Genomic DNA, 14033 nt, shown 5'->3' with positions numbered 1-14033 from the left:
CTAAAATATGGAACTTCTTAAATTTTCGAGAATCCCCTTGAAGTTTCTGGACGCTTCAGAAAGAAAAAGAAGAAGAACCTTCGGCAGCATTATGGAACATCTTTTTTGGCGTAACGTCCCAACTGGGACAAACCCTGCTTCTCAGCTTAATGTCTATGAGCTCAGTTATTAACTGAGAACTTCGGCTTCTAATAACCACTTCTAAGTTGTTAAACGTTTTAGAAAAGAACCTTCTAGAATGTTCTAGGGCATGAAACTTTGTTATATTGGGGAAAGGTTATGGACGTTAGGGAACGAGCAAGGAACCAAAAAGAACCTTCTAAAATGTTCTGGAACATAAAAATCCATAAAATTTCCAGAAACCTCCTGAAAGATACTGAACGTTACAAAAGTAAATCTGAGATATTCAGGATATCACACTTTCTCAAATATCGAAAACTTTCTGTGCGTTACTGAACGTTTCAATCAGAGAAAGGAGAAGAACCTTCTGGAATGTTCTGTACACTTTTCATTCTTAATTTCAAGAACTTTCTGGAAGTTAATGAAAGTCCTAGAAAGAAGTAAAGGGCCTTCTAAAATGTTCTGGAACACCAAAATTCATTAAATTTCGAGACCTTTCTAGAGATTACTGAATCTTCAGAAAGAAGAATAATAATCTACGAAAATGTTTTAGATAATCAAAATTCTTAGAACTTTCGAGAAGCTACTGGACAAAAACAAGACAAAGACCTTCTGCAACCTTTTTTTAATTTACAAAATGTGTCTGAGAGTTTGTGAACGTTCCAAAAAGAATGAAAAATACCTTTTAAGAAGGTTCTAGAACAACCAAATTCATAAAATGTTTGAGAAATTTCTGGAAGCTACTGAGCATTCCAAATGAAAACAGAAAAAATCTCTAGAATATTCTGGAACATTAAACTTTCCAGGTACTTTCCAGAAGTTACTGAATGTTTCAGAAAGAACAAGAAAACTAACCTTCTGGAATTTTCTGGAACAATTTTTTAATGCCGATTATGATCGGGGAGTTTGTCAACGTTCAAGAAAAAAAAATGTGAAATGGACCTTCTGAAAAGTTCTGGAAAGTCATTCATTCATTGAATTTTGAGAACTTTCTGGAGATTTTTTTTTTGAGAACTTTCTGGAGATTACCAAACGTTCAAGAGAGAAGCATTCTGGAGAGAGATTCTGGAATGTTCTCGAAAACAGTTTCATTGAAGAAGTGTAACTGGAATTTTAAAAACAATCTTTTTCTAGCTAACGTGGCTAGCCACGTCGGGTCAGCTAGTAAATAGATAAATGCGAAGAGAAATTAAACATGGCAATAATTTTAGACGGTTGGTTGCTATAAAAATATGTAATAGACTTATTCTTCTCTAATTCACTGCACTTGTATTGATAAAAAGTGACAAAACTTCTAGGTGAAAAATCACTTTGATTTTTTTTTTGACACATGTTTAGTTTAGATAATAAATGAAGATGGACAAAACTTTGTCATGGGGAATTTTGATACCTGTCGAACTTAGAGTTGGTCTCAAATCCTTCCTAATCAAGGCCAAGTTTTAGACAATTTGACCGACAAAAACTCCTCATGACGAAGAGAACATAGGGTAATGGTCAAGTTTTGGGCCCCTAGAGGACATTAGTTTGAATTTAATTCAAAATCAAACTGATTCAGAGGGTGTTATAGGTTATGATGGTGTTAGTTTGATCGTAAAAGCCTCCACTGTCCGTTAAAAATCCTCAAGGTCATTTCTGGCTGAAAATTTGATGAAAATAACTTATTTTTGAAGCATTAGTTTCCAGTATATATTTTGGACACCTGGTGTTTAAACCTGTTTGGAACTATTTTCAAAGAATCTGCCACTTGAATATGCTAGATCACATCCTAATTACTTGATTGACAAAGGCTGATTAGACGAACTTTGCGAATTTTATGCACTAGAATGATATGTATTTTTTGCTTACATCTGCAAGTTTCCTCCGCACCGGACGACCAGATTGATAAAAAATAATTTCAAGGCAAATAATGATATTTCCAGTGAGAAAATGGATGCTGCCCGTGCAGAGCAATCTAACTAAGCGAGTGATTCTAAAAAATTTCGTCATCTTTTCATTAAATCGGTGAAAATTGTGATAATACGACCCAGGGGGTCCAAATTATATTTATTACCGTACCTACCGATAATATCCAAAGTCACTCCACATGCAAATTTGTAAAATTGGATGCCGTATCAATATGTAGTCATATCTTTTTCCCGGGAACCTGTTCCGTAAATTGTTCATTTTGTAGTTTCCCGGATACCGCTGCCGGCTTGTTTATATCGATTTTTTGGGAGACATAGATAGTTAAAACTCACCTGGTTTATCCAGCTTCACAGCGATTGATTGCAAAATCTCCTCCTTCCGGTGGGTCTCTCGATACTCTTTCGAACTTTTATTGTTCTACTAGCTGTCCCGGCAAACTCTGTCTTGCCAATCTTGTGGTGGTTTGACAGCTTTTGAGCTAATTTATGCACCGCACTCTAGATTGGTTTGATTTCGATCATGTTGATATTCTTCCCAGTTCATAAAAATCAGTACTTTATCAATTTTCTAACTTTTGGAGTTGATTTGCGTAACTTTTTATAAATATAAACACAACCACCATGAATACGAATCGAAACGTGCAAGGGCCATGCTGAACGGTTCGGCCATTCGTCAGTTTTGTTGCCTCAAAGGGTCTTCAAACTCATTTTTATATATATAGATTGTTTATTGTTGCTGTTCTTGCACCAAGGAAATCAGATTTTCTTTAAAACTGGTCATTTTCGACTGCTTTAAATATTAAAAAAAAAAAAAAAAAGAACTTGATGCTGCGTCAACTTTGAGAAGTTTCAAAGTTTAGAACGGCTTCAGCGTTTTTAGTACACGCACCCCAAAGTATCTAAATAACAAGGTAAGAGATTCCCGCTAATATTCACGGATTAGTGAGAAAAGGAAAAAAGGAAAAAATAGTTATGAAGTTTGCGCTGATTTGTATGGGCGCATCACTATTTAGCAAACTTTCTTAAGAAATTAAGCACTCTCATCATAGAAGCAATTATTTAATTACATCTTACTGGATTAAAAGTGACTTCCATGCAATAAAACAGGAAATATCGCCATTTGAAAATCGGTAACAATTTTTTTTTAATTGGTTCTAAACATATTTTTTCAGCATTTAGAAACATCCAAACTACTAAAACTTTACAAACTTTGCTGAAATAATGACATTTTAGTGTAAAAACACCAACTTTTCATAACTAACGCAGATGTGTTGGTGAGTCTCATTTTTGACATTTGCGGGAATCTCTTACCTTGGGTATTTAGATACGTTGCACGCACCCGTTTGACGCAACGCATCATTGTGGGCTGCAGCACTGGATTCCATTGACTCAAACCGAGCTGTCAGTTGAAGTCGAAGTCGAAGTCGACGTAGCATTGTGTCTCCTGCTTAAGTGTTTTCCCTTTTTGTAGATTTAGGATTTTGCACCAAGTTTTGCAATAATACCAGTACATGGACAAGCTTGAATCATCAGTCGAGGTCGAAAGCTTCCTGCCTTCTTAACCCTGAGAGGTCATATATGATATCGAAACAAAGCATTACAAACGTGTTTTAGGCTAGCAAGGATGCTACACTTAAGTTGAATGTATAGTAGAAAAAGTTGCAGAGACCTTGTGTTCTACATTTTTGAATTACCGTTCCCCTATAAATAGAGTGGAAACTGTTTTCAACTCACCAAAGCTGAAGTCGAAAAAACCTGCGATACTGTAATTATTTTTAAGCTTTTTTGAACCCAGGGAATGATTTAACTCAACACCAATAATGGGCATAAGTTCAGCGAGTTAAAGGAAAACTGTAAACTAGTGTTGTAGTGGTTTTAAACTTAAACATTCCGATATTTGAATCAACACGGTACTGCACGAAGCATCTGTCAAGGAATGTATCGTGGGTGTGTTGCACTCACGGACCCAAGATGTTTATAAGGAAGGTGTTAGCGTATAAGCAGTAAGTGGATGCGGGGAGTGCGGCACACTGCGGGGGGATGGAGGTGACAGCCGGCCAGTTTGTTTATGCTGCAGAACGCTACAGAAGCGTTGCTGCGCCGCATCGGCAACAACATGCTCAACACGGATAACCAATGTTGACATACTTCCATGACACTCATAAAATGAGTAATATTCCCCCAGGTTTAAAATTTGCTCGTGCCCCCGCATTTTTGTTAATTATGAATACAATGGCGATTTCTTAACCAAAAGAGATTGCTTTGCCGAGAATATTGCAAAATATTTGCTTGAGTGGGTGTACGAGCTAATTTGCAATCTCGTTTGCAATCCGTGTAAGTAGGAAACACTTGATGAGTGTCATGGAGTTTGTTCGATTTTAGTGCTGAGAAAGTTAAGCGTGCATGGTTTCTGTGGGGTTGGTACGTTGCTAGGGCGGAAAGTTTTTGTTTGTCATCTCACTAGTGAAAAAAATTGAATACAAACTTGCCAGCTGTCGTTAGGTTTTCCAATATGGCGGATGGTGGAATCTGACATATTGGATTACCTTCCTTTTACTTACCTTGCACGGACCGATCCATGGACGTGACACGCTAATTATTTGTCGCGTGACACTTTCCATGTCATGCTACAAATCCACATGTCGGAAACACAAGTGGCACTGCTTTCGCGTGACTTTTCTAGTTTTATTTTTATCTGAGTGGTCGCAGCGTTTCGTTCGTTTCGCAAGTTTTGATTAACTTCTATCGGACGACGAACGGTAAACTTGATCGAATAAGTGTCGTTAAATTGTTGCAATTTAGACACAAAGTAACAAGTGTTCGATTTGCGTTTGTTTCGATCTCTGATTAGCTGGTGTTGTGGACTGTGCGTAAGAGTTGAATCACCGAGGATAGGGACAGTGGTGTTCAGTAATTTCTATTATTAGCAGCCGGTGTGTGTGTAGCTGTGTGCAGTGGGATTTACTCAGTGCGATACTGGCTGTTGCGCTAGGCGTAGATAGGTCAGAGTTATATTTTTTGAGTTAGTCAGTAGGTGAACGGTGCATTTTAGTCCTGAAAATGGCTTCACATGTAGCGAGGGTGGTTAATCGTTGCGAAGAAGCAACCGAAAGCAAGCAATTGAGTAGGTTGAGATTCTGTTGTACACTATTTTAAAAGAGTATTATCATACTAGGATGTCGTGATGTATGAAGAAAATTGATCGTTATCATCCATTCTTTCCCCATTTCAGATCTCTCTGAGTGCGAACTGATTCAGGTACCAGACGCAGTTTACCATCTGATGAGACACACCGAACTGAAATCCTGTGATCTTAGCAGTAACGTCATCACGAAAATTTCCCCCAAATTTGCAGTGAAGTTCAGTCTGATCACAGGTAAGTCGTCTTTGAAATTATTCATTCATATTCCAAACCCATGGAGACTAGAGTTACTAAAGCTTACATTGATTTTCACATATTTTGAGTAACATCAAGCTCACGACAAAACATAATCAACAATATCATGCCATAATTTACTAGATTTGCAGCTCGGTCATGCCCAATGCTTGCCAGATCACATGTTACGTGGTTCGCTCATCTTGCCTTGCCCACTTGTACTAATCGGATCTGTTAAGAATACCAGCTTGACGGTTGTTATTCGGCCTTTTCACAACATGGCCAGCACACTGATGAAGACCTTGCGGTAACTAGGAAGTTACCAAAATTCACAAACAGTTTTGTCCAGCGTTCATTCATAGCATTACTGAAGGGTTTACCAGACGGCGAAGATCTGATCCATTGTCGACTGGCCGTCGGTTTCAGAGTCGAAATGTTCTTGTACTACGTGGGCTCTTGGAACACGAGAACCGAGGATGTATTCTAGATTAATACCCACGTTAATACCCAAAAAAGTTTGGAATTTTGAATGGCGCTTACGTCACTTTGCAGAATTACGGCAGTTAGAACTCACATCTTTTAGTGAGTTACGGTAAACGTTTAGCAAATTTGCCTTAAAATTGAATAAAAATTGATTTCAAATCGTCTATGCCCATTGATCCGAGAACTGTATTTTTTATCTGGATTAATTCGACAATGATTTTTCATAAGGGCCTAACTGACTTGATCGATTTCTCTTCGTCGACTCTTTCTTTCGCTAATAACTTGATCAAAACAAACAAAAACATTATTCTTTTAGTTTCTATAGCAACATGTAGTCGTCTTCTTCGCATTTAAACCAAAAAATCTTTGGAAAACTCAATACACATTCTGTGATAACACAAAGAGAGGATCGCCTCAACTGAAAAATCAGTGTCGAAATCTTTACACCTAAACTATTAGTTTTAGCTAGGCTTAGTGTACCATAAAGCCGCATAACACCATAAATTAGGGGTCTTCTGTTTAGTGGACTCTTACCACTGGATCAGGCGGTCCGTAGTGTTATTCTTAGCCAATTGAGACAACCGCTACCGACACTACACAGCTATCTACTGCCCCTATTTGCATAACAGTCCCATGTTTTCTGGGTTTCCCATTCACATCGGACTGTTATGCGAATGGGGGCAGTCTTGGCTGATTGGGAAAAGAAGTTAACATTGATAGTCAACTTCTAAACGAGCCCGAAGCTACACAGCAAGTGGCAGGATGGAGACATCACGAACCGAGTGTTCAAGTTCAATATAGGGTCAAGCGAACACCATCAGTTTATTGATGGATTCTCTAAATTGATTTCATCAAGAATTCCTCCAAGCATCCCATTAAAGTCCATTCCTGTACATGTATTTCTTTGAGCATTTCTCCAAGGATTTCTCCAGAGATTATGTTTTCCTTGGGTCTATTTCGGGAGTTTTACTAAGAAGCTTCTCGAAGATTCATCTTAAAACTAGTCCATGGGGTTTTTCACAAATTCATCCTGGGGTGATTCTTTAGTGATTATTTAGGAAATTGCCTCAAGGATTGTTACAGAAGTTCGCGCATGTATTTGTTCAAATATGTCTTCACGGAATACTTCAGAAATTTTTCGGGGATGCTTCAGGAATTTCTCCAGAGACTCTGCAGTTCTTGTAGATATTCTTTCAAATATTCAATTAACATAATTATGATTTTTTTTTGTTTCTGCTGGATTTGCTTTAAACATTTCTCCCGAGAGTACATCAGGGGTTTTTGTGTACTAATATCTTTATAACTTGCTTAAGAAATTCTTCTATAAATTCCTCTAGAGGTATCTCCAGGAGTTCTTCTAGGGATTCCTTCTGAAGCTTCTACCTCTAGGGATCTATTAGAAATGTATTGAGAGATTTGTTCAACAACTCACACAGTACCTTTATCTGCAATTTCTGCATAGATTTATGCAGACATTTTTAAAAGATTTCTACAGAAATTCCTTCGCGGATTTTTACGGGAATCTATCCAGAAATTTCTCGAGCAATTACTACCAGAGTCCCTCCAGAAGTTCCTCATGATTTTTTTTGTAGGAATATAAAAGGTATCTTAGGGAGTTTCTTCAGGTGTTCTCCCAGACATTCATCAAGGAATTCGCAGGCATTCATCTAAGGATTCCTTCAGAAATTGCTTCAGGAATATGGGTCGTGGAATACCTCTAGAAAATTTTCAAGAATTTCTTTAAAAATGCCTTTAGAGATTCTTTCAAGCATTCTGCCAAAACAAACCTGGAAAATATTTGAATCCTGAAAGAATTTATCAATGAATTCTTGGAGGAACTCTTGGATGAACAACTCAAGGAACTCACTCAAAGTGCAAATTTTCGGTAATACCAATCCGTGTGGTCAATTATGAATTTCAAATAACTCAACGTACATATGTACAGATGGGTAAATTATTGGTTAAATTGGGAAAAAATCCACAGCTCAGGTTAGATTTGAACTCACGACCCTTATTCGCTAGACAAGTGCTTTACCAACCAAATTTGCACTTTGAGTGAGTCGTTTTCGAGCATCTACCTCTACGTAGTTATCCGTCGTATCAAACAGAATGCGAACGACGCGTTTGATCGCCTTCCAGGTAGCAATTGTTCTTCTCTACAAGTGGTTGAGGAAGCGGTGCCTGTATGATAGGCATACAGTTTCAAACAATAAACAAATCGCTTTCGCTCTTCGTACCCAAGTAACACACATGTTGTTGTTACGACAGCGCAAGTTTTGGTTGTATCAAAGTTTATTTTACGTTATTTCAACACAATGTTAGAATAACGTAAAATAAACTTCTATACAACCCAAACTTGCGCTATCGTAACTCTATTATAACATGTGTGTTGCTTGGGTACATATGTACAACAGACATGGTTATATTTACGGTTTAGGGGAAGATGATATAGATCGATGAGATTAGAGTTGAACCTTATGAAAACTAAGTTGTCGGGTCATTAATTGGCTCGGTAGCTTAGTTGGTAAAGCACTTGTCTAGCGAATAAGGGTCGTGAGTTCAAATCTCACCTGAGCTGTGGATTTTTTCCCAATTTAACCAATAATTTACCCATTTGTACATATGTACGTTGAGTTATTTGAAATTCATAACTCAAGGAATTTCTGTAGGATTTGTAAAGATTTGTTTAGAGGAGTTTCTAACAACTCCATGGAAGAACTTCCCAAGTAATACCTTGCTGATATTCCTGAAAAAAAAATCCCCAAAATTCGGAAAAAGTCTTTTGAGATGTGTTTGACGGTATCCCTGAAGGAATACAAGAAGGAACTTCTCAAAAAATCTCTGTGTCAATTTAAGATTAAATCTTCATTAGAATCCCTGTTGAAATCTCAGGGAGTGCTTCTCAATAAATCTCTAGATCATAGGTTCCCAAACTTTCAGGTGCGCGACCCCCTTTTGCCAACAGACGATCTTTTCGCGACCCACCATAGAAAATCCCTCATTTGATGTCTGTTACAGTAAAATATTCTACTGTTCTTCACGACCCCCTGGATGAAAGCCGGCGACTCCCCTGGGGGGTGGCGACCCACAGTTTGGGAAACCATGCTCTAGATGGATATCTGAAGAAACCCTTAGAAAGTTCGTGAAGCAATTTCAGAAGGAATTTCTGGAGAAATTCCTGTAGAAATATCTGGAGAAACTCTTAGAGAAATCCTCGGCGGAGTTCCTAGAAAAGTTTATTGCGGAATTTTTAGAAAACAATCCTAGGGAAATCTTTTCATAAAATTCTTGGAAGATTTTCAGAAAGTAATCCTGGAGGACTCTGTGAACGTATTTTCAAATGAATTCCTGTAGAGATACTTGAAGAAATGCCTAGATAAGCTTTATAAAGATCTTTAGAAGAAAAAACTCTTGAGATACTTCTGAAGAAATTCCAGTAGAAATTCCCAAAATTATTTCTGAAGAATCCGTGGAGAAATTCTAAGAGTTGTCCTAAGGTTTAGAAGAAATGCCAGAGATATTTCTAAAGAATTGCATGGAGGAATAGTTGTACGAAATTCGAAAGAGTTCTCTGTTTGAACACCTGCAGGAATCTTTGGAAGAGAGGAATTCTCACCTGAACCACTGAAAGTAATAATCCAAGAATCTCTGAAGGATTCCAGCATGATCCTGCATTCATCTGGAAAGAATCACTGAAGAAATTCCTGGACGTATACATGCGCATAGCTTTAATTGAATCCCTAGAGAAATTCTTGAATAAATCTTTGGTAGACTTCTTGGAGAAAAACCTGCACGAATTACTCTGGAAAATTGCTGGAGAGACCACTAAAAGAATTTATAATAGAATAATATTATAGATTGTAGATAGAAAAATATTATAGATTATAGAGATTATATAATAATATTATAGATTATAGATATTATAGAATAATCTTTGATGAATCCCTGTACACAATTTTAAAGAAGTCCTTAGAGAAATTAAATAAATTTGAGGATTTTGTAAACGAATCCCGAGAAGAGTTTCTACAATCTAAAGTGATCCCTCACGGAGTTTCATAAGGAACCCATAGAAAGCCACTTCAAAGAATCCTTTGAGAAATTTCTGGGAAAATTATTGAGAGAATGACAAAATGAAGCCCTGGAGAAACTTTTCAAGGAATCCATGGAAGAAACTTTGGAAGACTTTCTGAAGGAATCTGTGAAAGATTTTCTAAAGAAATCATTGGGGACATTTCTGACGGAGTCTCAAACTTTTGATTTTCCGAAAAAATCGCTGAGAGCATTTCTGAAGAAACCCGTGGAAGATTTCCTTAAAGAATTCTCGTACGTATTTCTGGAAGAATGTATGGAGCAATTTCTGAGGAAACCCATAAAAACTTTTTAGAGGAATTCTTAGAGAAAGTTCTGGAGGTTCCTCTGAAGCAATCCATGGACGATATTCTAGAAGAACTTCCAAAAGGAATACACGAAAGACCTCCTAGAAGGAATTTCTAAAGGATTCTCAAACGGAATTCATGAAGCCATTTCGGAAGAATTCCAAAGAAGGATATAGTTCTTAATATAATTTCAGGGGTTAAGGGAGCGTCGACAGCGCAGGTTTTTGGTTGGACACGAGTCATTTTCAAGTTAGTCTGCAATTGGGTTAGAATAACATGAATGTAGCTTCTGTACAACCAAAAACCTGTGCTGTCGACATTCTTCCGTGAGGCAGGAGGCATTCCCGGCAGTTTTTTTTAAATTCACAATTCAAATGTAAAAGGATTTCCTAGGATGGTTTTCTAAATGAATCGTTCGATGAGCTTTTGAATAATTAGTTATTACTAGCTGTACCCGGCAAACTTTGTCTTGCCTACTGCGTTTTTTTGACGTTTCAAGTTTCTATCCAAGACCAAATCCCCGGTCACAAAATGTATGGAAGATCAATATTCAAAAACTCTCATTTTTCCATGTTTTTTGGCTCATAAACCTTCCTTGGATGAAAACTAACAGAAAAAAACTTAGACGACCAAAATTGGACCTTCCGTTCGCAAGTTATGCGCGGTCCCACGTATGCCACTGCATTTTTATATATATAGATTTGAAGGGCTTTCTTTGCCTGCCATTGCATGAATTTATAAGCATATTGAGAGGCAAGCACAATGATACACTATGCCCAGGGAGTCCAGATAATTTTCCCGATCGGAACGGGAATCGAACCCGCCGTCTCCGAATTGGCAATCCATAGCCTTAACTACGAGAACTAAATATGCTGATTGGAGACCCCTAACTGCTTTTAAATTTTATAAATGCATCATATTCAGTAGTTCTTTAAGTATTCGAATTACAAGTTGCAACTATACAGCTAACAACACGATTCATAACTGTCCCGTCTTTCTTTCTACAGAGCTCAACCTGTCGCACAACCAGATGGCCAAACTGCCGGACGAGCTGGCCGATCTGCACTCGCTGGAGGTGCTCGACATCTCGCACAACTCCTTCATCACGCTACCTGCCGTCGTGTTCAAGATGCCCAAACTGCGGGAGCTCCGGGCCAACAACAACGCCATCATCGACATCGACCGGGACGAGATCATCACGTCCGACTCGCTGGAACTGGTCGATCTGAGACACAACCCGCTGACGCCGATGTGTCACGAACTGCTCAAGAATGCCAACGTTAGCTTCCGGATCGAGCTGTCCGAGCGGGAAAAAGAGGACTGGGAAGATCTGACGATCTGAGGTTCGGCGACTCCCAAGCGGAATTTGTCGTCAGCCGTCCTGCCCGGTCTCACCGCCAGTTAGCCAGTTAGGTTAGATATGTATGTACGTACTTAAAATGAGTATTCTCAGTTATCGCGTTGGTTCTCTTTTTGTATACATTCTACGACGATCGTACCAGAAATCTTAGTAGCGTTAAGGACAAACTCTCCCTAGAACGAACCCATCCTGTTTATGCAATAGACTCGCTCAGAAGTTTCTTAATTTAGTGAGAATTGAGTGTTTTAGCTAGTAAGTGTTTATACCAAAGGTGTTGATTGGTGCCGATATCGACTGCGAAGAATCGACATCTTCCGATTGTATAAAAGAAAGCAATGGCAAAAGGTTATGACGACCATCGGAAAGTTCTACGCAAAATGAATAGTTTTGAAGTTCTCAAGTTTTTCCATGGATGTACGAGAGTCTCCAATACTCTTTTTGAGAATGTATTTTCTGTGTTATATGTGCAATTGATGTGTTAGGAGAACTCTCATTATTTTATGGAGAAATTTGAGATTTTTATAGAAGTGGATATTTTGTGAATGAACGAATATATTTTTGCTAAGGTCGTATCAAATAAGCTGCCGAAATCAATTGTATTTAGTGACTGTAATATACTAACCCGTACTGTATTATATGTATCTTTGTGTGAAATTATCGCTAAGACGTATACTGAAACAAAACTCATGTACGTAAGAGAGGAGAAGGTACTATTTGATGAGGAAAAATTTTGATCTAGTCATTCGAGAGGGGGTCTCTGAACAGGATGCAGGTGATTGAAATGATCAAAATTTTTGTCAAAAACCGACAAAACGTGTCACGGCTTATGTATAATTTATAAGAAATAACGTGAGTGATATTATTTGTTAGATAAGTGAGAATGATATTTTTGGACGCAGAAATGACTTCCAATGTACGAAGTGTGTGTTGTTTAGCCGATACAGAACAAAAATGTGATGTGCAATAGCAATATCGAATGATTGTTTGGAACAAAAATTTCTCCACAGAACGATGAATAAAACGTAAGATGATGGAATTTCTTTCCGACTATTTTCCGCAGAGAAATCCCTTTTGCAATAAACAAAAACCTTTATTACTATATATCCTCCAGTTTACAACTCACAGTTCAACTATGCTTTCTGTACAGTTTCAATAGATAAAACAGGACCTCTTTGATAGCTAGATTTGTCGTTTATTCACTCGATAATGATATCTCAGAAGTTTAATCTGTTTTTGGTTGTTGTAAAATTCTAAGTAACAATGTTAATATTTTTAAATACTCTTGCAATCGATTACTACCGGTAAATATGTATCTCATTTGCTATTAGTTCTTCTGGTTCAGTTTTAATGAATAACACATTGATGGTACTACTATTGAATGACAATTCTAATCCATCCGAATGGCGAATGTAGATATTCTTAGGTTTATTTTGTTTCAGACCAATTTCCGATCACCACGCACGCAAGCCACCAATAGGTCAACTTCAAACACCGCTGCAATACTGCTCAACTATTTGGTCTGCTAAAACAGAAAGCAACAGCGGTATGGCATCTATAATGTTATGGCTATTTTACAGAGCTACTAAGAAGAAATGGGAAACCTTTGTTGATCTGCCGACAACAACGCTAGGGGCTCAATCGATCGCGTAAGATACGACCAGGGTTGTTCCGAGAAAGGTTTAGCTATATCTTCGTTGATATGATGATGGTACCTACACAAATAGCGGAAATAGTATTGCCTATTGCTTGCACTGACTGGTGTGTTCGTTTTGTTTGAAGGTTGAATTATTGCGTGTAAGTCACGTTCTGAAAATAAGCTTTATTGAATGCGGAGGACAATATTTCAAAAACAAAAAATCTCTAATGAGCAATATAATTTAATATAAGATCAGTTTATATACGTGGAGCGGACCTGGTGTGGTGGTTAGAACACTTGACTATCGCGCCGAGGACCTGGGATCGAATCCCACTCCCGACAAACTCACAAAATGTGAGTTCTTCCTTCGGAAGGGAAGTAAAGCGTGGGTCCCGAGATGAACTAGCCTAGGGCTAAAAATCTCGTTAATACAGATAAAAAAAAAAGATCAGTTATCCTAGTTCTAAAAGATCTATAGTGTCAGTGTGTGCAAAACATACATGCATTATCATTGAATACTGAAGATTGCCAAAGTTATTGGGCAACAAGGTCTACCGAATCAAGAGTGGGTAAAATAGTGTCAATTTGGTTTCAGAGAATAGAGGAAAAGAAATTGTCATGCACAAACATACACAAGGCCTTAAAACAGTTGTTCTTGAATATTGCGCATGAAATCTACAAGTCAATGAGTTTGTATTTGACATAAATTACACAGAATGTAGATAGCTCTTCTAGACGACTCCGTAATTTGTCTACTATGTACATACTGTCGTCTTTT

At 37.8% G+C, this 14033-nt stretch overlaps 1 protein-coding gene across 3 annotated transcripts in view; it reads left to right on the top strand.

Annotated features, from left to right (window-relative positions):
- Window positions 1-12655, top strand: part of LOC109433312 (leucine-rich repeat-containing protein 20) — a 52740-nt gene extending 40085 nt beyond the window's left edge. For 2 of the 3 annotated variants that reach the window (XM_062861313.1, XM_029866828.2), the window contains exons 2-3: window positions 5257-5400; window positions 11267-12655. In XM_062861313.1, coding sequence (XP_062717297.1) covers window positions 5257-5400; window positions 11267-11601 — 479 coding nt within the window. In that variant the 3' untranslated portion in view covers window positions 11602-12655. Of the gene's footprint in view, window positions 1-4709; window positions 5149-5256; window positions 5401-11266 lie in introns of those variants that run through there. The other variant, XM_029866829.2, reaches the window with a different exon arrangement.
- Window positions 12656-14033: the final 1378 nt, after the last annotated feature.

This window comes from Aedes albopictus, chromosome 3 (assembly GCF_035046485.1).
Source record: "Aedes albopictus strain Foshan chromosome 3, AalbF5, whole genome shotgun sequence".
NCBI lineage: Eukaryota > Metazoa > Arthropoda > Insecta > Diptera > Culicidae > Aedes > Aedes albopictus.
Note: the sequence above shows the minus strand (reverse complement) of the source record. Positions and strands in the feature narration are given on the sequence as shown.